This window comes from Cottoperca gobio, chromosome 17 (assembly GCF_900634415.1).
Source record: "Cottoperca gobio chromosome 17, fCotGob3.1, whole genome shotgun sequence".
Taxonomy (NCBI): domain Eukaryota; kingdom Metazoa; phylum Chordata; class Actinopteri; order Perciformes; family Bovichtidae; genus Cottoperca; species Cottoperca gobio.
This window is the reverse complement of record NC_041371.1, coordinates 17,460,289-17,483,582: the sequence shown is the minus strand read 5'-3', so window position 1 is coordinate 17,483,582 and position 23,294 is coordinate 17,460,289. Positions and strand designations below refer to the sequence as shown.

General features: G+C 40.1%; 4 protein-coding genes across 6 annotated transcripts; 2 read left to right on the top strand and 2 right to left on the bottom strand.

The window, feature by feature from the left end:
• Positions 1-601: 601 nt before the first annotated feature.
• tmem53 (transmembrane protein 53) lies at positions 602-2,726 on the bottom strand. The gene is made up of 3 exons (XM_029453605.1): positions 2,452-2,726; positions 2,175-2,278; positions 602-2,061 (listed from the first exon to the last, which is right to left on the bottom strand). The coding sequence occupies exons 1-3, from the start codon at positions 2,504-2,506 to the stop codon at positions 1,366-1,368; spliced, it is 855 nt and encodes a 284-aa protein (XP_029309465.1). The 5' UTR covers positions 2,507-2,726; the 3' UTR covers positions 602-1,365.
• Positions 2,727-4,082: 1,356 nt separating this feature from the next.
• Positions 4,083-11,088, bottom strand: toe1 (target of EGR1, exonuclease). 3 transcript variants are annotated; one of them, XM_029453197.1, is made up of 9 exons: positions 10,954-11,088; positions 10,067-10,191; positions 9,576-9,616; positions 9,319-9,415; positions 8,859-9,017; positions 7,605-7,718; positions 7,049-7,197; positions 6,193-6,355; positions 4,083-5,997 (listed from the first exon to the last, which is right to left on the bottom strand). In XM_029453197.1, the coding sequence occupies exons 2-9, from the start codon at positions 10,178-10,180 to the stop codon at positions 5,137-5,139; spliced, it is 1,698 nt and encodes a 565-aa protein (XP_029309057.1). In that variant the 5' UTR covers positions 10,181-10,191; positions 10,954-11,088; the 3' UTR covers positions 4,083-5,136. The 3 variants fall into 3 exon arrangements, with proteins under 3 accessions (XP_029309057.1, XP_029309056.1, XP_029309055.1); XM_029453196.1 differs by lacking the exon at positions 10,954-11,088 and adding an exon at positions 10,294-10,428; XM_029453195.1 differs by lacking the exon at positions 10,954-11,088 and having other exon boundaries at positions 10,067-10,208.
• Positions 10,454-15,317, top strand: LOC115022238 (THAP domain-containing protein 1). Its single transcript, XM_029453198.1, is given in 5 exon segments — positions 10,454-11,110; positions 11,884-11,994; positions 11,996-12,044; positions 12,245-12,420; positions 13,204-15,317. Coding segments are annotated over 5 exon segments (870 nt in total). The 5' UTR covers positions 10,454-10,960; the 3' UTR covers positions 13,588-15,317.
• A 2,702-nt stretch (positions 15,318-18,019) lies between these two features.
• selenop2 (selenoprotein P2) lies at positions 18,020-22,276 on the top strand. Its single transcript, XM_029453381.1, has 4 exons — positions 18,020-18,306; positions 19,850-20,062; positions 20,504-20,612; positions 21,323-22,276. Exons 1-4 carry the CDS (start codon positions 18,020-18,022, stop codon positions 21,662-21,664), a joined length of 951 nt encoding a protein of 316 aa, XP_029309241.1. The 3' UTR covers positions 21,665-22,276.
• The last annotated feature ends 1,018 nt before the right edge of the window (positions 22,277-23,294 follow it).

Below are 23,294 nucleotides of genomic sequence, written 5' to 3'. Positions count from 1 at the left end.
TAAATTGCATCTTTATTCAAATTAGGTGGCTGCACCAAATATTTATGAGTGAGTTAGTGCAATTTGAGCTTTCATCCATATCAGTCAGTCATCTGACTCACTGACGATGTATTTAGAGGACGAGATGCTTTTTTAAATGTATTTTCATCCGATTTTGGAGCAAATCCACAGCCACTGCATTTCCACAACACTGAAGACAAGCATGTTTGTTTACGTAATGAAGCCAGTCACATTTCTAGAAAAACTTGAAGATGAACAAAAGGCTCAAACACACGGCTCTCAGGAATGTTTTGTTTTGCTATGATTGACACCACTGAGGAATATTCTGTAAACCCAGAGGATGTTAGTTCAGCGGTTTATGAAACACCAGGCATGATTGGCAATGATCCTACCCGTCCCCTTACATGATGTAGTATGTATACAACTGTATTTTTCATATTACACTTGGGGGTGTATAACTACTTTCCTACTGCATCTGGAGTGACACTCACATTTCTCCATTTTCCAAGGAATGCATAGAAACGGACAAAGCTGTTCAAATCCTTCGTGTGATTATGTGATAGCAGTTGGAATCATTAAAAAGAAAATAGGCTGACAAACGTTTCATTGAGCTTTCCAATTTATTGAAGGCACATTCGTTAATAAGAACACAGTAGCTTTGCTGGACATATACATTCATTGTCAATCAACTTTTCCTTGACGTAAATCAATTGTGTTATTAAGGCTGGGAATTCTACAATTTATGGACCAAAAAGGCATTTGCTATTTAAAAAAAAAAGGCAACAATTGACACTTTTTATATTAATAAAAAATTAATGAATGAACAAATTCCATTCATTTTTGACAGTTGTCTTCATTGTAAGCGCTCTTGTGTTCACATTTTGAAATTAAAACCACAAATACATTGTAATTATTATAAATAGAAAATACAAATGATCATTATCCAATACGCAGCCTAGCTCTTAGACTCACTACTACTAATGTACAATTCATCACATTTCACAGCAATAATAAATACCATTTAAATGACCCTAAAGGATTTATTTTCCAGTGTAAAGCAATTGTTTATATTGTTATTTGTACACGTGGTTAATGACTGTTGCAAACACTTTGAGTAGGCAGAGTTAGGCCTTTTGTCCTTATTATTAGCGTTTCATACGGCTGGGTTTCCAGACATGGGTTAGTACACCTTGACAACATCTGTGGAAACTTCCCATTACGTGCAATGGGACGAAAAGAACATTGTCAAAATCCTGCACTATGTTAGATCAAATTCCAGCTGTGTTGGAAAAACGTCCGGCCTCATTTCGAACCGATTTTTCAGACCACTGAGAAAAACTTAAGTTGTTAAGTGCTTAACAATATCTATTGATTCTGAACCCTCTGTCTCTTCTTCATCTCCTTCAAGTCCTTCATGCAAGCAACCAAGAAATCGCGGCACTTAAGAGCATACTGCTCAGGAAAATCCCGGAAATGTCCGACGTGGGGACTGGAAACAAAATCGTAAGTGTCCACTGGGACGCCTTTCCGATTCAGGGTCTCCACAAAGAGCTCTATGTCCCTGTGCCTGATCACCTGGTCGGCTCTGGAGTACAGGTATAAATGAGGCCAGGCGGGCGGCCTCTCCTGCACTGCGTCGTAGTGGTTCTTGTGGATGTACTTGGTCAAGGGGTACAGCACGACTCGCAACAGGAAAACAGTCACTGCGAAAAGGGCTAAGAGGGCGTACCTTAAAACTGGAATTATTTTGGGCCCCAGGGTGGCCGTCAGTGCACGCAGGGCCCCACGAACATTCCCACTACCTGGAGCACTGTCCACTAAGGCCCCAATAACACACAAGGAACTGAACTGTTTATCATTGTGCAACAAATCTATAATGTAACGGTACAGCATGAAGCCACCGTTACTGAATATGTGAAAGAAAATAGGACTGTTTTCCACCTCATAGTCATAGAGGATCTCCAGCAACTTAAGGGCCGTACTGCTCAGCTCCTTGTAGCCAAACGACTCTGAGATGAAGACTGTCTTCAGGGGAGCTGTGTAGCGGATGGTGACACATCCCTAAAAGTGAGAAAAACAAAGAAAAAAAGAATACATACGAGTTTATACTGCTTCTATAATGCCACAATGTTGCTAAATGGACAAAACAGTAAGCAGAATGTCTTAGTGTTCACCTGTTCGTTGTAGATGGAGCTGTACTTGGAGAGGTGTTTGTCTTTGCAGCCAGCCCAGCCCAACAGAATCACAACTGGCTCCTTTGTCCCCTGCCAGTGTCTCTCTGAAAACAGGGCAGACGATAAAACAGCACGAAAAGCAGTCACACAGCTCAACGGAGTTAGCAAGCTAAGCTAACAGCCGACTGAAATACACGCCTGTTTTGTAAGACAAGTGTTAGCATGCACGCTAAGCTAACTGAGGTATGAACATACAGTACAATGCAATGATGCTCACCCGATGTTCCCGCATCTGGAAACACAATATTGTAGTCTATTTCATCGTCTGCCATTTCTGTATGCGAGAGTATCAACTGTTGTTCTGTAACGTTGACGGTCGGTTCATTTGGCTGTTATAAAAAAGGATAATAGACAAGCTACAGGGCGCTTAAATGAGCAAAGCCAGCCTGTAAACTATGACACACTGTGCAGACAGGTTGGTGGACTGTTACCACACCGCCCCATTGCTTCTTCTTTGTGTTGCTGAACGGTGGACAGCATCCAGCTAATGTTGCAATACCGCCCCCCTCTGTAGAAATGTGGAAATAGTTTGACAAAATAAATCTTGTCTTTCATTTTTTATTGGTTAATCGGTTGGCGTAAACACGTTTGTTTCTTTTCCATAAAATTATATATGCAATTATTTTTTGATAAAGACAGCATTAGTATGTTGTTTACCTGTAGTGGAAATTGTGACTTATTCAAGTCTAAGATCAGGTTGTGTTAGTAAATTATATCCCAATTAACAACATGCAAATTCCAGTCTTGTGTATGCTGTACTGTTGCATGTAAAGTGAATATACATAATTAAAATGTAGACTTGGATTGACTAAGATTAAAGTCTACTCAAGTTCACATGAAAATGTAAGATAGCATTTGGGTGTGATAACGTGTGTCTGTGTGGAGGTGTACTTCTGCATGATACAGTTTTACTTTTTCTTTTTATTAAGTTCAGTCTGCATAAAGCTGGTAATACTGAGTGTAATGAGACATCTCCAGAATTATTCAATTCAAGGTATCACTTTTGTAAGATTTTGTTTTTTATAGCTGTACAGTTAAATTCAATGTGTAAAAGATTAACTGCTTCTAACTAACCAACAACTTTGTCAAAAAGCAAGTATGTTTTATTATTTGTAACAACAATGTAATTCATCCTCCATCACAGACACAAACGATAAAGCCAGAAAGAAAATGTTGGTTATTCTAAAATACTAGGTTTGTCCTGAGGGTAGCGCCAGAGGAAAGGCTGAGTTGTTACTAACATCACCTGGTTTGTGCTCTGTATGGAGATACTAACGGGTGGTCAACATTTGACCTACCTGCCGACCTTTTTTAATTCACAATGAAAACAAAGTGATTCACTATTTTTTACTTTTAATGTAAATAAGACACCAGAACATATATATAAAAAAAATAATAAAAATTGACAAATTAAGCTTTTTGTTTTTATTACAAAAGAAATTGCCCGGGGAGGATCCATGGATCTAATAAAACTGTTCATTTGAAAGTAAAGACATTTTAAGAAAAGATAAACTATAGGCCATTTAATGTTTTATTTGATCTGACAAATGATGTTTATTAACTGGCCCCTCGTCATTTTGCAAAAGTGGCCCCCGGGCAAAGCAAGTTGAGTATCCCTGCTGTTGCCACGGTTACTGATATTGTATGAGTGGGAATTCAATTTGTGATTATGGTACTTGTTGCTGCTCCACTACCTGTACCTGTAACCTGCGCAGCACACACAGCAATGTGCTCTGTTCATTCACACTGTTCATTCACTGGTTATATAAAGAAGGTTCTGGACATTTTGTTCCGATTGTCCCTCCAGATAAACCCAGAAGATCAAGGAAGTAATAAAGAAAAAAATAATCATTGTTAAAGAGCATTAGTTTATTTTCCACAGGTTACTTCAGAAACAGGTAATGACACAACATCTGAAATGTGGGATTAATGCAATCAATCCCACAATCTCCCCGGCTGTTTCCAGAGAAACCTTCAGAAAAACCAGCTGACTAAATCAAAAACAGGAGCATCTGCAATTCATTACAATAATGTATACCATTATAATATTTCTCAATTTGCAGTATTATTAGTAGGTGAAAACATTACAAAAAGACTGCTAAAGAAATAAAAACAATATGGGAGCATGTGAAACAGACCCAAATGGATGAAAAGAAGTGAAAAGAAGTGAAAAGTTATCTCCGATCGTCTAATCTGACAGACTGAACGCTTCTTCCACAAACACAAACTGACCATTACTTCTGAATCCCTTATTATTAAAGGAGTCAACAGAAATCAACAATCAAAGTCATACTAATGGCTTTCAGCATGTAATAGTTCAATTACATTAATTTGACCTCATAATGGCAATAAAGGAAAAGTAAGGGATCATGATCACAATTTCAAGACAATCTATCCGATGATTGTCAAAATATTTCACTAAAAAACTAAAATGTCAACCTCATGGTGATTGAGGAAGAGTCAGGGGATACTCTCGACCAAAGTCGTGGACCAACACTGCTCCCCATAGAGCCAGAGAGAACAGAGAGCCCTGCTGCTGGCATGGCTAGAACATCTAATTGTGAACCTGCACATGTATACTAGAGCTGCAGCGATAAGTCTAATAATCCATTAGTCCAAAAACAAACAGCCAACTTTTTTTCAGCCTCTCAAACATGGAGATTTCCTACTTTTCTCTATTTTTGTTAATCATGTTAAAGCGAACATCTTTGGGTTTTTGACTGACAAAAAAAAAGAGATTTAAAGTCCTTGGACGTTGAGAGACTGGGAGGGACATGTTTCCTTACATTTTATAACCCACAAGATTAATCTAGAAAATAATCGGCGGATTAATCGGTAATGACAATACTTAATAATTGCAGCCCTGATGTTCACACTATAATGCTGTGTGCTGGTGTGCACACTACACTCTCTGTCCCCATACCATCGCCATCTTCTGCACATGGGCCTTGGACGATTTGGAGAAGGTGCTTTTAACCACATTGAGAGGAGCCGCCTTGCCGCTGAGGTAGACCTTATTGAGACAAGTAGGAAGCAACGGCTGCTCCTCCTTCTTCTGCTGCTGCTCCACCTCCATCTTCTGCTCCACCTCCTTTTGCTGTTCCACCTCCTTTTTCTGCTCCACCACCTTCTGCTGTTCCACCTCCTTATTCTCCTGCGCCTTCTTCTTCTGCTCCACAGCTCCCGCTCCGTCCTTCTTGAGGGTACATGAGTGAGCAAAAATGTATCCCGTCATAAAGGCGTCAAACCCGGCCCGGTGCGTTCCTGAGTCAGCCTTCTTCTTCTGATCGTCAGTCTTAGGTGAGTGGTCACTTAACTTTTCTCCGTCTCCTGTTCTGCACTCTTCACCATCGTTTGTCTTGGTTTTTGTGTCATCGGTTGTGGACGTTGTTACAGGGTTTCTGAAGTCTGCGTTGTCTTCACACACTCCGTTCCCCTCGCTGTCTGCCTTCATGCCCTCTTCTTCGTTCTGTAGGGCGTTTCTGTCCCCGTCCATCAGAGGCCCTCTCTCCGGGCATGGCTCAGTCCCTAACTGGTCATCTGGGGTTTCTTTGGAATCCACCTCCATGTTGGGCATTTTGTGTTCAGGGGCGCCGTCAAAGATGGAAGAGTCCTCTGCTGTCTCACCTCTACCTCTCTTCTTCTCTTTACGTCTCTTCCTCTTATTTTTCTTGTCTCCCAGGCCTTTCTCGTCCTGTAGGACGATCAGGTCAGTGTCATGGGACAATGGACACTGGGTGCCATTTGAACACCAGCCAAAGGCCTGTCAGACAAACACGTACACACAGAAAGAAACAGCCGTTAATAGAGGAAGACACAGGAAGTAAAAGGCACTGTACCTTTAGTTCAGGCACTGAAACCCTATTTCAAGAACTTTATTTGTTTAATTTCCATTCAGCTTGAGAATTTTAGTACAATTTGAAGATTCCTCTGGGTGAAAAAAAAAGTTGAAACTCACAGAGAAGCGCTGGCAGATGTCAGTCTGTCCCTCAGCAGAGCCCACAGCTGGACACACTCTGTAGTCCACATATCTGGACATGTTACCGGCATACTGACAGAACTCTAACTGAACGTGAGGCTGATTCCCTCCAGAGGTCGCACTGCGACTGGTATCCAGCTTACTGGAAGGAAGAGGAGATAATTGAGGGAGCGGAGAGGCTGATTAAAACAGACTATGATAGAAGCACAATAATGCAATCTGGGGTGTCCTGCCATAGAAGCAGAGGAAACGCCACTCTGCTCTGCTTTTTACTTCATATGACATTATGGTTGACGACGTAGATTCAAAAAACATCATTTGTCCCTCTAGATGAATTGTGACACATACATTAAAACAATCCAAAAATAAAAAACATGATCATGTAAGAAAAACGTTGAAATGTACAAAGGACCAGTCAGCTGTAAAAACCATGAAGGCAAATTAATGCAAAAACGCATTTATCATTCTATACACAAGCCTAATGGCTTTAGTAATAAACCCCAACTTCTTTCCATGTGTTTTACATAATATCTTTATTCCTAGATTAAAGCAGTCAGAGGACTTTTTTTGGTGGCTAGTCCGGTATTACGCTGCGCAAGGGACTTCTGTGTTTTAATAATCATTTAACACTTTGTAGTCATTTATATAAACCAGCAACTGAAAAAGTTAAAATAATTTAATAACAGGAATAAAACATCAATATTCTCTGATCTACTCCAATGACCTTTTGTTAATGTCGACAGTCCAGACACGGCTGAGCTTTTTAATAAAAAGATGTTATACAACAAATCCGTCTGAACTGCACTATATTATATACTGTAAAATAAATACTCACCACTTCTTATAGGCATATTCCAGATAGGAGGCAGTGAGCCGGAGCTCAAATTCCGTGACATACTTGGTGTCATAGATGCCGGCAGGAAACATCTCCGACAGGTCGGCTGTGAAGCTGGTCAAGCGTTCGGGCAGATGTGCATAAAAACTCTGGGAGACAAAGAAAAAACCTGTTGCATTAAAACATATATAAAATTAAACTAAGCAGCAAATCCTGGAGAAGAATGAACCAGATAACCTTTGCCCTTTTTGCTTGATTAAAAAATACTAAATTACAATAACAATACATCGATTACCAAAATAGCTGCTTACATTTCTGGCGATCAACTAATAGAGTCATCGACTTGGCAGCTGTAATACCAACTGTGACCAGTTAAGACGATGTAAAAAGTGCAAACGGTTGTGCTGCATGTTGAGAGCAACAACTTTACAAAGTCACAGATGTCAACTTAAATTGAAGAAATAAATATATTTGGTATTTTCTTTTTGTAAAGAAGATACGTGAAGTTAACATCAAAAAGAAAGGAAAAGGGAATGACAGAATCACTTGGCGTTACCTGGTAAAGGAAGGCCATGTCGATGAGGCCGTTGTGGAGCACCAGGGGTTTCCTGGCACGCAGCAGTTCAGTGAATAAGGCTCGGATGTGGACACCACGGTCGTCTAATTCTGCCTAACAAAGAAAGTAGAGGGAGAAACGATAGCTAGAAATTAAATAATGACATCTGAGGATCAATTATCCTTTGCCGTGTCCTGTTGCGTGTTACATTAGTATGTATATAAATATATATAAGTTCCTATGGTGTTCAGTTGTCTACTTGTGTCTCGTCCTATACGATGAGTGCTGTGCACCATTAGATTGCTTTAGTCCTGTCATGATGCGTGCATCTTACATGAAGCCGAGAAATGTCAATAAGAATAACGATCCCATATCAATGAACAAAAAAAGAAGAATCAAAATAAAGAGAAAGTTATGGATAATCACCAATTTAGAAATAATCTATTGCAAGGATGTTAATGTAGTGCAGTCCACTGCGTAATAAGCATACCATAAATCAATTCACAAGGAAACTCCACGGATTTTAAAATCTAATTCTATTTACAGCTCTTGGAGAGTATACCTGCACGGGTCCAGTTTTGCAAACACGCACCCGCACTCCTCAGTACCAGAACCGACCTGTTGCCTGCAATTATCCCCAAGTCAAACCCCTGACCCGCCACCTGACCTGTGATTAAACATGCAGGCTGCTACACACTCACTGACTTTAAACAGCTTTATTTTGACCCTGAAGCGGGGTTCTCTGTTCTTCAACCACAAACCCAGCTGAGGGAAAGTCTCTTTCACTGGCTGCGCTCGATGCCGGTGTCCGGGATGTCAGCAATCTGATTCTCCGCAATGAGTGCCAGGCAGGCTTTCACAATAAAATAAAATAAATCTGATTATGCTTGATAATATTAGCTGGTTTAGACGGCAAAATACTGCACAATCCTTTTCGTTTCTGATTTCTCCAGGATATAAAAAAATATATACTTTTGTTCTCACTTGCTACCCGCCTGCATTTAGTTCATTTTTACTCGTGCCAGTGAATGAATGAATATATATATATATATATATATATATATATATATATATATATATATAAAATGTATTTCTAACCAGTTGCACGGGAACCTGATCAGGTGCAGGACTCAAAAGGTGTATAAATCTTTTTGTTGGCCCCACAATAACAGAAGAGTGCAGACAAGTACAGCACAGAACAGAGTGGGCTCAGGACACACAGCACAACACAGAACAGCATGTAAGTATCATCACCTTATTATTGCCCTTACAGTAAGGGATCCCATGGGCGTACTGCTTGTTAAAGTCAAACCCATGCTGAACCAGGAACTGGACTGACTGGGGCTCTATGATGTACTCCTCTGAACACAGCAGGGTGAGGTTATACACCTGCACCAGGTACGTGTCTGCAGCCTGGGGAAGAGATGAAACAAAGATAAACTTCACAGACCTAACAAAGAAGTCTGCAGCGGTAAATTCTTTTATCTGACATTCACACGATAGAGGACATGTGGTGCTGGTGTGGAGGACACACATTAAATACTCACAAATCCCTAATTTGTGGGAACCATTCAACTGGCATTACTCTACCAGTATATACCATGTTCATCAGAAGTATATAATAATCATTTTATTTACAGTATATGGACAAAAGTATATGGACAGCAGTGTCAACAAGTTTTATGCAATTGGAGAAGGCATCACGTTATTGTACCTTGTCGTCTAGTTTCTTGTAACAGGCGAATCCCAAGGAGAGGATGGAGCGAGAGCGAGCTGCATGGCATATGGCTTTATATCTGTCCTCTATAGATCTGAGAGATGACAGTGGGGGTCAGGGCAAACTTACAGAAACGCAAACACTTGTAAGCAGTAGGAGACAGAATCGCATATTTTACATCCTTCTCTTGATACTCTTTCAGGGTGAGTGTTTGTGGAAGAAGTGCAGAGAGGACGGCTAATATTTGTACTCACTCTGCCAGCAATGATTTCCTGTTTCCAAGGCCACTCAGCTCCTAAAACAACACACAGGAAACACTTACTACTTTTATATTTAAATTGGTGAAACCACGTGACAAAACAAAGAGGGACATAGGGTAAGAAAGACAAAGCAGTTACAATGATGCATGTGATGACATATGTTCAGAGACTGAAAGTAGAGGTTCAATCTGTGTGTGTATATGTGTGTAGGGGAGGCAGGGGGAAGCCGTATGTATTGCATATAAATACATAATAAATAATACATATATTCCACAACAACATAATAATAAATTACTCATTTTTCTAATCTAATCCATCATGAGTTTTGCTTCGCTGTAGTGTAGAGAATTTAATTGTTGCTCTTTTTAGGAGGGACAAACTATGACTTTTAAAAACTATAATTCTACGTAAGGTTGCAGAAAAGTCAATCAAACTCAGGTGCACGCTGGTTGGACACACACACACACACACACACACACACTTACCGTGTCTAGTGCAACGAAGGAAGACGTTTTAATGGCCACTACCATAGCAGGCCAAAGCTCTTTGAAGGTATCATTCTGGACATCAATAACTGGAACAACCAGTGAGGACACCATGTTTATCGCAACTAAATTGTGTAAAAAGCAAAACAGGTCTTATTCGTGCCTGAAACGTTTCCTACAGTTAACGACGGCTACCTACAATATTAACTAGCTTAACTGACTAGTACCTTTCTAATGTTTTCATTATCAGCTGCTCTATGCGGAGGCGTTGCTTGTTGGTTAAATCTCTATTGTCTTCATACATTTGGTATTTATTTCAGCAGTTGTTAATTTATTTGTACTTATTGGGGTCGACAGCTTCCACCGTAAACATTTCAACGTGCTTCGCGGAGTCCTGTGAGAAAAAGCCGTAGTAGTTGCACTGTTACCTGAGAGCAAATAAAAGGTATTTGCCGCTAAATGTATGCACAAAAATCGTTCACAATTAATGAATATACATATTTTCATCGGAAATGGTTTACTTTGTTTTAATTTGACTTCTTTCCTTGAATTTTTGCTTTTCAATAAACATTTCAAGCAGGCGTTTACGATAGACGCACATAAACAATACGACACTATACTTAACTGTCGAGGCGAAGAGCGCCATTTTGGCTCAAACAAAGTCAGAAACATTTTTATCTTCGATTAAGTATTTTAAACTCTATCCATAAAATACGATGTTAAAGTCAGCAGGACAGCACTCCGGTTTCCACGAGTTAACATTTAAAGCTAATGTAACTTTTTCTCGTTTTTACACCACGTAAGTAGTTAGCTAAAAGTAATTATTAAAATCCCCAGCCAAGCTATCTTTTACGTTTGCTAAATTTAGCTTTGCTGTTTGTTTTAACCTCTGCGATGGGTGGCTGCTCTGCTCCAAACTGCTCCAATTCAACCAGCATAGGCAAACAGCTGTTCAGGTTCCCCAAAGACCCTCTCCGTAAGAAGAAATGGGTGGTGAACTGTCGACGTGACTTTGAACCAACTCCTCACTCCAGACTCTGTCAGGTACATAAAGGGCAACTAGAGTCCGAGCTCCTGCTCATTGTTAATCAACACTCAGCTCACTGGAATCGGTCTGCTTTGTTGTAATCAGCCTAATTTGTCGTTAAACTGACGTGAACATTTGGGTCTTTTATAACACTGATGTCAGACAATTCAGGACACTTGCTGTTTGTAAAGCACTCCATAGCATATTCCAGTTACACACATGTTAGTCATCTGATAATGCTGAAGGAGCCTATTTTTTGTATGTCGTCTATGTAAAGCAAGATTGTACAACATTATTTATGTCTTTGTTTATGAGTGACTCCATCATTTTTACTGCTTTATGACCACAGAGGAAGGAAACCTGTTGCCTAAAGGTCTTTATACTGGTTTGATTATTCACCATGATGTGACCATGCCAGCTGTACAGAGACTTTCTCCACAACCCCTTCATTAAAAAAACAAAGTTGGCATAAGCCACTGAAATGTGTGTAAATCCTGGGGCATGCTCTTTAGACCTTTTTAAACATGGATGTTTGCGTGAGGTATAAAGTGTTTGTGACCTAGCACTACTTTATTAAAGCGCTGTTATAACGATGATCAGTTTAAAAAAAGACCCAAAGTCAAATTGGATGAAACTTTATTTATAATAGTAAATTATAATCTGGGTTCACTTGATTGTCACCACTACATTACAATTCACTTCTGCCACATTTGAACTTTTCACTCACTTGTTTCTTGTGTTTTGGTACACCATCATTAGTTAAAGTGTATTCATGTCTTGTTCCCCCTAGGACCATTTTGAGCAGAGCCAGTTTGAGGAGATAGCGAGGTCTCCAGCCGGGGGAAAGAAGCTGAAGCCCAATGCCATCCCCACTCTGTTCAGTATTGGAGATCCCTCCTTACCCAGCAGTCACTACTCCATACATCTGGCTGCCAATGAAACCTGAACCAGGTACATTTCCTACAAAAAGGAATTCAAGTTTCAAATATGTTCTATCAATGGTTAGACTTATGCAAAAACATATGCCAAGGCATTTTTGTACAAATGATGCAGTGTTGCATGTATTCTCGTCAACGCATGTTCAGGTACATGTAAAATGCACCAGATTCCAGGAAGTCCAATACTAACTAGGCGTTGCTTTGTGTCTGTAGTGGAGAAGGAGCTGAATTTTGGGGACCATGGCTATGCCAGACGCACACCGCTGCCCGGCCTCGAGGAGGAGGATGCAGACAGGATTGCAGAGGACCAGCAGCCCTGCACACAGTGTCACCTCCTCAAGAAACAGCTGGAGCAGGAGATGCAGCACACTGCAAGGCTACAGAAGGAGGTAGGATGGCTGCTGGGTCGTCTTATAACAGATTATTATTACTATTATTATTATTATTATTATTATTATTATTATTATTATTATTATTATATAAATAAATCATTAGAGTTCAAATTAGGGTCAGATGTTGTGAGAAAACTTCTACAATTGTTTTATTCTAGGGTTACTGTTCTAATTTCTCCTTAGCTTACTAGCTGCCATTTTTAAGATAGACAAATTGAAAAAAGGAAATTAGTTGGGGAATCATAAGTGTGAATGTTACTGTTGGGAGAATGAAGCCTTCTGAAGCTTCGGGGTTTTCTTTCTATTTGTGCCAAACAAGATTCAAAGCTTTGGGGCTTCAAACGCAGCAAACACAGTGACACCTGGTGGCTTGGAAAACGTGTATTGCAGCCCTGCAAGACGAACCGAAGCGCTATATCAACTCTGTTTTTAATCATTTTAGTCATGTGTGCAATAAAAGTTCAACAAGAATGTGTGTTTTTATTAAAGCTGTAACACTTTTGAAGTGCTGCATTCAGTGTGGATGATAGCAGCAATATGTAAATGTTATGTAAATAATTAATGAATGCATTATAAAAAAGCCAACATAAAATATTTTTGCTGACACAAAACCTTAATGTATGTTGTTGGTGTAGTTTTGGCCCAGCGTCCAGTGTTGGGCTCATGTGTTTTAGATATTTGTTTAACATTGAATATGAGCCGCGATGTGTTTGGAGGATATTCAGTATCACCGCCCATCTCTAATTAATAACCCTGATTAACTGTTTTCCTCTCTGTCAGGCGGAGGAGATGAAGAAGCGCCTGTATCGGCTCGACCGGATCGAGAAGGGTCTCCAGAATTTTCTGTACGAGGACCAGATCCGTGCACTGTCGCTCACCAAACGCTCCCGGCGCGCCGTCTGGTCTCCGGAGACCATCCTGAAGGCCCGGATGATCCGCTGTGCTGTTGGCACAAAAGGCTACGAGTACCTGAGAGAGCTGGGATACCCTTTGCCCTCCTACAGGACTCTATGTAACCGCCTGGAAACTAAGATCATGGTGACGACTGACATGAGCTGCGAGGAGCTGGCAGAGCTGGGCATGGGGCTCATGGCCTCCTGCAACAGTCCCACAGAAGGTGTCGGGGACAATGACGAGGAGGAACTCATAGGTGTTTTGTCCTAATCGTCGCAGTTTGCACGACTCGCTGACTCTAACCGAGAGAAGAATGTGCAGCATCTGCCGTGTTTGCGGATGTGACCCCAAGTAACAGAAGATGGGCACATTGTGCTTCTTATCTCATCTATGAAAGACTTAAGCGTCAATATAAATGTATGCTTCGCTCGACAGATTGTGAGCCGACACGTTTGAATGGTCACCGGGCAGGGATCTGCTCCACTAAGACATTCTTTGCTCAACTCGTGCGAGATGCTGGGGCTTGCAGTTAGCCGAGGGTTATGCTTACGGTGTTTCTCACCATGAAGATGCTGAGCTACAGTACGTGCTGCAGCGTGTGGGGAGATGTACGATGTAGTCTGTGACTAAGAAGTAGGCATGGGACGATGTTACAGCTGCAACAACTAGTCGACTAATCAATTAAGAGAATGAAAGAAAAATAAACGGTATCTATTTTGATAACCGTTAAGCATAGTTTTCAGCCGCTTTGCATCATATTAATCAAGTGAATATCTTTGGGTTTCAGACCTTTAAAGACATCACCTTGGACTTTGAGAAACTGGGGTGGACTTTTATTTCACTATTTTCTGACATTTTATAGACAAATAGCTGAATCTGCACATTAATCAATATTGAGAATAATCCCTAGTTGCAGCCCAGACGGTACGAAACTTTCATGTTACGGTTATCTTGGCCAACATAATTGGGAATCAAGATATTATCCCAAAAATCGTGGAAATATGCTTAAAATTCTTACACTACACTAAAACATACTGGAATCACTTGACCTTACATTTAGTTAAGAAACAAATAGTTTTATTGCATCACAGATGGGACTTGCATCTTTTATAAAAAAAAAAAGAAAAACAAACAATCTTAAATAAGGTCATAAATCACAAGTCTACTGGCATAAACATTAACAGCATTGTGTGAGTCTGTTCTTTCTTACATGGTAATTCTTGTTGTTTTTAAATCCGGCTCTATTACTACACTTCTCTAACACTACAGCAAACAAGACAGATTTTTAAAAGGTCTCTCACCATTATTCAATAATGGAAATTCCCCACGATCAACTTATTGTGAGTTGTGTTTTTTTAATCTTATATCGTCCCATCCCTACGAAGAAGACTATCATGGAGTGTGTGATTGTGTGGAAAGTGTCGACATAATTGGCACATAGCCTGTTGACTTTGTTTAACTGACGTTTACATGCACAATAAAAGCCTGGTATGATTCAGGATACTCAAATGTTCTGAGAGCAGATATAAACTCATCCTGGTTTAGTAACTCGAGTATTCCAATATTAGGACTAATACATGTAAATATGTGCACTATAAACTGCAAGCTTTATGTTTTTTGGTTAGAAGTCACCCAAAGTGTGTGTGTGTGTGTGTGTGTGTGTGTGTGTGTGTCCAAATCATTTAAATGCTGTCGACAAAATGTGTGTTGATATCCTTAACTCGTGTATCTGAGCTAACCTTTGCTGTTTATCAGTAATACATTATAGAGACTTAGAGGTGTGCATAGTCAAAGGAAATAAAAGTCAACCCTCCATTAGTAAATAAGTAGCGGTAGTTTTATTCAATAGGTTGTACATTTCTTGAAGTGTTTGTGAAGACTTGCAGTGCAGTTGTAGTTACTGCACAGGGTATCAAAAAAAAGAAGCTCAGGCTTGTCACATGACATTCAATATCCAAAACAACACTGGCACTGTGAGAAAATAAAGTGATTGTAAAGAATGATCTGTATGTTTCATCGTGTGTGAACGGGACAGAGAAAGACACAGTGCATGTAGATCTGCATATCAGACATTTAACGGTAACAAATAAACAGCTTTGTTGCCATCACTACTGGTTACATTGCAACTGATATGAAAGCTCACGGCTCTACTAACCACCAGTCTTCTTGAACACCACTGAGGTAACTAAATACCCTCACTGGCCTATCAGGTAATGTGTGTAGCATCTGTCCTACTTCTCTTTACTCTGCATTAAACAAAGATTGACATCTGATTACGGCCCAGTTTGGACTTTGAGCAAATCACTCGCATGAGAGATTAGATATTGGTTTAGCAGTTGGCTTGTTACCTCAGCTGAACTGCAATATATATATAAAGACAACATTTAGGTAGAATGATTAGTGCAAGTTACAAATGAAGGTTTGTGGAGACTGACCGGTGCAGCTTTACAGTACATGTGTACGATACAGTTTATTTGACCGACAACACAACTCTTTGCAGAGTCATTGCTGATCGTCTGATTTTGGCCTCTTTCCTCTTACAAAAGTGCAACCATGGTTTTGTTTGTCACATGGTGGCATTCACCTCTACACAGTCAAAAGCCTGAGTCCTGCATAGTAAAGTAAATACACTCAGTAATGAGATCAATATCACGTAGCAGGTAATGCGGGTCTAATGTTTAGCATCTTAGTGCGTTAGCATGGTGTAAACACAGCTGAGTCATTAGATTTGCACGTTTTTCCTCATGAACCAACAAGTGTGCTGGTTAAGATTTGGACCTGATGATGGCGTTAGAGGAAAAGTCAGAATCATCAAAGTCATAAGAATTCATCCTCTGAATGTCATGAATGTAAATGTGCCAATCCATCTGGTAGATACTTAGAAATTGCACTTAATAAGTGAAAACTTAGACCTGCTGGCGGTGCTAGAGAAGAAGTCAGGGGACCAAAGTCATACGGCTTCATCCTCTGGGCACCATGAACAATCTGTACCAAATGTAATGGTAATCCATTAAGTTAAGTTGCTGTGATGTTTCAGTCTGGACCAAAGTGGTGGACCAACTGACTGACTGACCGACCCCAGAGCTAGGTCGATAGCCTATGAATATTTGAGTAATGACAGACATGTACAGGAAGTGGAAACAGCCAATGCGTCTTTTTTTAATGAATATAATCTAGGTCATGATTCCATACTACACACTGTCACATCTGGGGTTGGGCAAAAATGAGATAATATAGCGATATTGTGATATAAGACTAGATATCATCTTAGATGTTGGATATTGGCAGGGCATAAGTGTTGTCTTGTCCTGCTATTTTAAATGAAATGGTTTTACCATATTTTGTCTGTTTGATTTGACGTGTTTAGGATGACACGCTAAGTATGTGATAGCGCACAGATACTGGGTCTCTCTCTATCGCTCGCTCGCTCTCTCTCTCTGCCTGTTTGATTTGGGGGAAGTGCTTAGTCAACCCCACAGGCTTTAAATACAACAGGGGTTTACTTTTACTCCCCGTGTTTACGTGGGTCTCAGGACAGAGAGTGGACAGAGGTAAGTTTGGACAGTTTTACTTTTTGGGATCAAATTAGTTGATTGTTGACAACCAACCAATTGTATTTGATTTGAAGTTTCTGCATTTGTGGGGTAGTAACAACTCTTAGTTTTCAAAATAGTTAATTAAATGTGAGATTTGTTAATGCACTTTTAACCACTTTATATAATCTGAATTCAGCAGGTAGACACACACATGTCATTCCTTCATGTTGGTAAAACTGGAGCAGTGAGGTTTGTTTTTCATACGTCCGTCCGTACTTGCAATTTAATAACTTAACTTTCAGTCATTTTACATTGTCCACCAAAAAGGGGACATTTATCTGTTTGTACAGACAGTTTGAATGTCACTGTGGCTGTAAAATATCTCTGTCCCAGCCTCTCTTTGTTGTTCTGCCTGCCAGCCCGCCTGTCCCCGACATTCTTCTGTCTGTTGGCTGTTTACCCCATAATAAACTCTTTTTGCGGATTATCTCCCCATGTGATGAGATAGACAATGAGGGTTTACTCTTTTAATTATTTGGGGATCAGACTGACTGGACATTTGGTGCAGGGCAGGGGAAACCTGCCAAAATGATCTGCCTTCATCCCAGACACGTGCTGCCCTGCACTGTAGTCTACAGACTGCATTACTGTCTTCATAACTGCAATATTATATACAGTGTAGAAGCTTTAGGTTGATGACCTTCACCGCCTTCATAACCTTTCTTTCTCTCTGTTTTTTTGTTTTATTATATGCATGTTTCCAACTATGGTTTATTGATGTCTAAGGCGAGACACGTCGTGTTTCCCCCGTAGTGTCAAAAAAGCCCAAAACTGCACTCGTCACTTCTGCCTCCATAATATGTCTTCTTTCGGACTAGTGGAAAGAAAACACCCAACATTCACATTTATTACACTTTGTCTATTTGCATCTGTAGATTTCTCCTAAATTCACCAAAGGTTAGATTTACATAATGCCTCCTTTCATATCTAAACATTACATTTCATAAAACTTGTAATACAAAACATATTTGTCTTAATGTAAGGAATCAACTGGGGAAGTTTCATGGTGGTATCTATTAGTTTATGTATTGTACCATATTCAACTGTAGTGTGTCCACATGTAGCCCCTGTGTGATGTGCATGTCGTGTCTTTTGGTCAAAGTAACATGGATTATCTCACGTCTGTCTCGTCAGGTAGATTCAGTCCAGCCGGCCAGGGAGGGACAATGAGCTCTCTCTTGACGCTGTGGCTGTACGTGGCCCTGCCACGTCTGCTGTGGGCGTCACATGTCAGTCTGATGGTGGAAGGGGACAATGATGCTTCCAGGATCTGTAAACCCGCCCCCCAGTGGATGATAAAGGGACAAGAGCCAATGCAAGGGCAGCTGGGAAATGTGGTTGTGGTGGCACTACTTAAGGCCAGCTGACAGTTCTGTCTCACTCAGGCCTCCAAGTAAGGAAACAGACTCACAGACAGTGTAACAACTGTCATTTTAAATGAGGAAGATAATTATTTTAAACATATTTTTTAAGATTGAGATATCTTGAAACATGTTGCGACATTACACAAATGTGGCCAGAGTTAACTTGAATAGTCCTTTTTCACAGTAGGAAAAGAACAGCTAAGGTAAAAACATGAAAGGCCCTCTCTAGAGTTTGTCTGTCTAGTTTGTCCATTCTGGGCTACTGTAGAAACATGGCGGTGCAACATGATGGACTCTGTGGGAGAGGAGCCTCTCCCTATGTAGATATGAAGGACTCATTCTAAGCTAACAAAAACACAACGATTCTTAGATTCAGGGGATTATACTGATGAAAACAAAGTAATAAATACTATATTCCATTTCTGCTAATAGAGCTCCCTAAATCCCACAGACTAGACCTTTAAGGCACTTTTTATTTCGACAACATTGTAAAGCTTTTATCTCCATGGCTAGACAGTTACTCTTTTAGACGTAGATGACAAATCAACCTGTCAAGGACAAAAACAAAGATTGTAGAAAGCCTTGGTTTTCTCCATCTTATCTGTTCATGTGCCTTATTCTATATTTTCGGCAGGGACCCAGATTGTGCTGCTGTACACTCAGAATGTATGTTGTACATCAGGGGTATTCAACTAAAATTCTAAGAGGTCCAGTTAGAGAAAACTTCCGCGAGCAAAGGTCCGGAGCATCATAATGTCTAACTTGCGTTATGAATTAGTGTGATATATATTGAAGTAGCCTAGTAGCTGGATCAACGTCTGCACGTCATCAACAACTGACTGTCAAATCTAATAAAGAAAGTTCAATTTTAAAACATTTAGACAATATTTATTGTCACTTACCATTGAACTATACAGATATATATATATATATTACTGTAGATATGTATAATGTTCTTCTTGGGCTGCATTTAAAAATAAAATTGAGAAAATAAATAAAATAGCTTTTGAAAGATTGTGCATCTTAGAATAAAGTGCTTAATCTTAGAGAAATAAAATAAAGTAGCAGCAGCTTGAGTTTCCCTTTTTCTTTAACTGTTTCACATCTTGATTTAACTCTCAACCAATGTTAGAATAAATCAGTCTCAACACATATTAACAATTGAACAGTTTAACCCAGGCTAGCACATCCTGAGTTAAACTGTTCTCTGTGGCTGATAATGCTGACAGGTGGCCTGTTTGCTTTATTTTGTCACAAATCAAAATCATATTGAGCTCTGAGTGCTTATTTTCTGTGCCTTCAGTTCAGATTTGAGAGGGTATATTTGGTCAAAAACGTTGTGCTTTGTCTAGTGGCGTTTCACATCATCACTTTTAATGAGCACCACGGTCAGATGAGACGCTGGTGTTGTGCTCCCAGTGGGAAGGATGAACATGAATGAGTCCATTCTGGGTTGAAAGCTCTGTTGACTTTTCTCTTCTTGGAGAGCGCCATGAGTAGTTATTCTTCTCTCCCTGTCAAGTGAAGTGAAATGACTCCCAGTTTTCTCTTTCTCTATCTGTCCCTCTGTAGAATTGGAGGCCTGCGTGACAAGCTGAACCGCAGCAACCTGACAGACGTGTCTTTTATGATAGTAAATGAGCGCGAGGCTCAGTCCAGAGCCATGTACTGGGAGCTGAAGAGAAGAGCGCCCCCTGGTGTTCCTGTCTACCAACAGACTCCCCTTCAAAATGACGTGTGGGAGGCTCTGGATGGGGACAAAGATGACTTTCTGGTCTATGATAGGTAAGGCCTCTTCAAGACATGTAGATTAAAGTAAGAGCTTTTTATTTATGTCACAACCCTGCTAAGTGTTAGCTCTTTGATGAGTACAAACATATAATATTAGTGCTCATCCCAGCACATTTGGCTTGGCAGATTTGAGGATCTCATGCCTGGCTCTGCTTTGATAATATTTCAAATCAGAAATTTCTGGATTCTAATATAAAGGTCTTTCATTTTAAATATTTTAAAAGTACAATTCAGATTTTTCTCATAGTGTGAATCACACACAGTAGGAATTACAAAAAAATAATGTGCTTTTAAAGGGCCGGACCATGAACCGCAGAGATAAAACTAAACAAACACATCTATATCATATGTTTATGCATCACATTGTGAAAACGAACCAAGGAAGGACTTGCAGCGATTTAACATTTTGATTCTCTCTTTCTCCTTTTTCTCCAGGTGTGGTCTGCTCACCTTCCACATAGTGCTGCCTTACAGTTTCCTGCATTCCGTCTACGTAGAGGCTGCAATCAGAGCCACTTATCATAAAAACATCTGCAATTGCACTGTGAGTAATCACAAAACACACACACACACACACACATGCAAAAGCTTGCACACACACAATGGCTCTAAATAGTAACGCACATTTGAATTAAAGGGAAAATTTGCCACTTTCTTTGTGGATGTCCAATCAGTGTTGGTGGTAAATGTGCTTAAATTCCTCATCGCGTGTTTTATTGAAAGAGAAATGTAAAATCTGTGATTTTTCCTGCCTCCAGTGCTTTCATTTGATGTGACAGTGACGTTGTTGGATGCAGGGAAGAACTACAAACTACTTCAGCTTGGATTTCAAGTCTCCACCTCTTGGTGTGATCGAGTTGCCAATCAAATACAGAACTCCCTAAACCTTCCTTGTTCTCTTTGCTTGTATTGCAAACTATGTTTCCAACGGTGAAAATGGCATCCCAAAATTGTTTGCATAGGATGTTCTGGACGAGGATGTGGACTGCAGGCAGTTGTCTTTAGTAGAAAAAGCTCACATAAACCCACTGTACATTACTGAGCACCAGGCAGCAGACAGACAAAGATTATTGTTTGGAAACACAAACTAATGATAATATCCCATCATGTGTGTATATGGGTGTATAAATAAGCATCAATATGTAAATCTGTTTTTAGGTAGTTCTGCTGCCTCCGAGTGGCCACACAATGCAATTACTGCAGCTTTAAACTCCCAAAAATAAAATGTTAACACATTTATTTTTTCTTTCCCAGGCTAATTCTGCTTTGTCAGGTGGCAAGAACGGCCTCATGAAGAACGAGACTACGCAGTTTAATATCAGCCAGACAACTACAATACCCAAAATTCAACTGGACACAGATGATCCGGAGGGTGGAGTCACAGCTCTTAGGGCGACTCGTCACCACGACCATTCTCATCATCATCATCCTAATCACCACCAACACCATGATACCAGTCACCAAAATCAGTCCCAACCTCAGCATCAGACAAGCCATCCTCATCATCACCATCCTCATCATCACCATCCTCAGCATCATCATGATCATCAGCAGCAGCCTGGCAACCACAGTCATCATGGTGGGATGGATGAATAATTAGGATGCCAGCATCCCTAGTGTTTATACTTGCTTCTTTCTTAGTATTTTTCTTTTGGTGAAATGTTTTAACTTTGCTGGCAGAACATGCAGGTAAACCGTGAATCTGTTGAAGCAGTGATCAGATTGTGGTTTCTCTGCTAGCATCTCCACACCGCCCTCCTCTGTGTAGATAACGTAGCCAGTGCTAGCCTGTCTTCTCCCATTAATGAAGTCTCCGGTGTAAAACCTGCCTGCAGGAGGCTGTAGATGGATGTGTGTGGAGAGACTGGATTTGCTGATGGTTATTGTCACCCGGACAGAGTCAGAGGATGTTGTGTACTGCTGCTGAGTAAACCTCAGTCAGATTACTGTCCAAACAGTTTTCCTTCTGGGCTCAGTTGCCGTTTGTGTTTATCCTGTCTTGTGCAGGATATGGAGTGATATGCTGTACTACTACATCACTATGTACATATAACACGAGTTTCAAGCGCTTTCCTTTATACATTTCAATGTGTACAAGCATTTTGGTGTAATAAATTAGTAGACTAATCAAATTAAATCATAAAATATTATTAACCACACCTGCAAATGCATTAGTTTTCCCTTGTACTTGAAGTATATGCAGTATTACTGGATTAACTTACTTTACATTTCTCCATTTAATTAATTTTGCATATTTGCTGTGGATTTGAAATATAGTTTTTTTCCGATTAATTACCTGAATGATCCCTTAGGTTGTTGTTCTCCATTAAAAAATAAATAGATTTCTGAAGTGTTTGTTTCTAGATGTCTTAAAAAGTTATATATACTATTATAGCGAGTATCTCTTTGTGTGACTTGTCTGTACAGTTCATGTAACTGAAGATGGGAGGTTATTTTTTCCTCTTTTTAAATGGCTGGTGTGTGCGGGGTAAAAGGGATCGGACACAAATGAAGACAATACAGGAGGACCGATATGATTTATTGCAGCAGAGATACTATACTCTATACAGGCTTACCGACTTGTGAAGCAAACAAGCGTCAACATTAGGAAGGCAGTCCACAACAGGCAAACAAGTCCAGAGGAGGAAGGCAGGAGGCGATAAACAGGCAGCAGGTCAAAATCCAGGTAAATCAAAAACAGGTAACAGTATAAGTATAAATAGATTACTGAACAGATTTACCAGGCACAGGGGCCCAAAGTGTCAGGGGGAAGCCTTTATTTACAAAATGCGACTCAAAAAGACATGTACCAACCAGGAAGACACTCAAAATGACCACAAATAAACATAAATGACTATAAAGAGACGCAAAAAGACTGCGAAGAGACCAAAACAATCAAAAATAGATGTAAAACTGCTGCAAAGAGACTACAAAGAGACACAAAAAACTACAAATACATGCAAAACGACCACAAAGACCCTCTATGAAATGATGACAAAGAGATGTGAGTGGTGTGAAAAGGGGCTGATGAGGGAAAGTGGAAACAGGTGGACATCAGGTGACCAATACTAGCAAGACAGTCTGAGGGCATCCTGTGGATGGCTGGAGGATGGCAGGTCTGGGCAGTGAGAGGAGAAAACATTGTCTGGGGGAAGTGAGTAATACCTTTTCACAATAGAGATACATTAGACTGATCCGGCGTCCTCTTGGCAAGGAAGTAAATTAG

Coding starts and splice junctions, on each gene's coding strand:
- tmem53 (XM_029453605.1), bottom strand. CDS start 2,506: ATGGCAGACGATGAAATAGACTACAATATTGTGTTTCCAGATGCGGGA. Junction 2,279..2,451: donor TCCAGATGCGGGAACATCGG/GTGAGCATCATT, acceptor CCCTGTTTTCAG/AGAGACACTGGCAGGGGACA. Junction 2,062..2,174: donor GCTCCATCTACAACGAACAG/GTGAACACTAAG, acceptor TCTCACTTTTAG/GGATGTGTCACCATCCGCTA.
- toe1 (XM_029453197.1), bottom strand. CDS start 10,180: ATGGTGTCCTCACTGGTTGTTCCAGTTATTGATGTCCAGAATGATACC. Junction 7,198..7,604: donor ACATGGCCTTCCTTTACCAG/GTAACGCCAAGT, acceptor TTTGTCTCCCAG/AGTTTTTATGCACATCTGCC. Junction 5,998..6,192: donor ACATCTGCCAGCGCTTCTCT/GTGAGTTTCAAC, acceptor TTTGTCTGACAG/GCCTTTGGCTGGTGTTCAAA.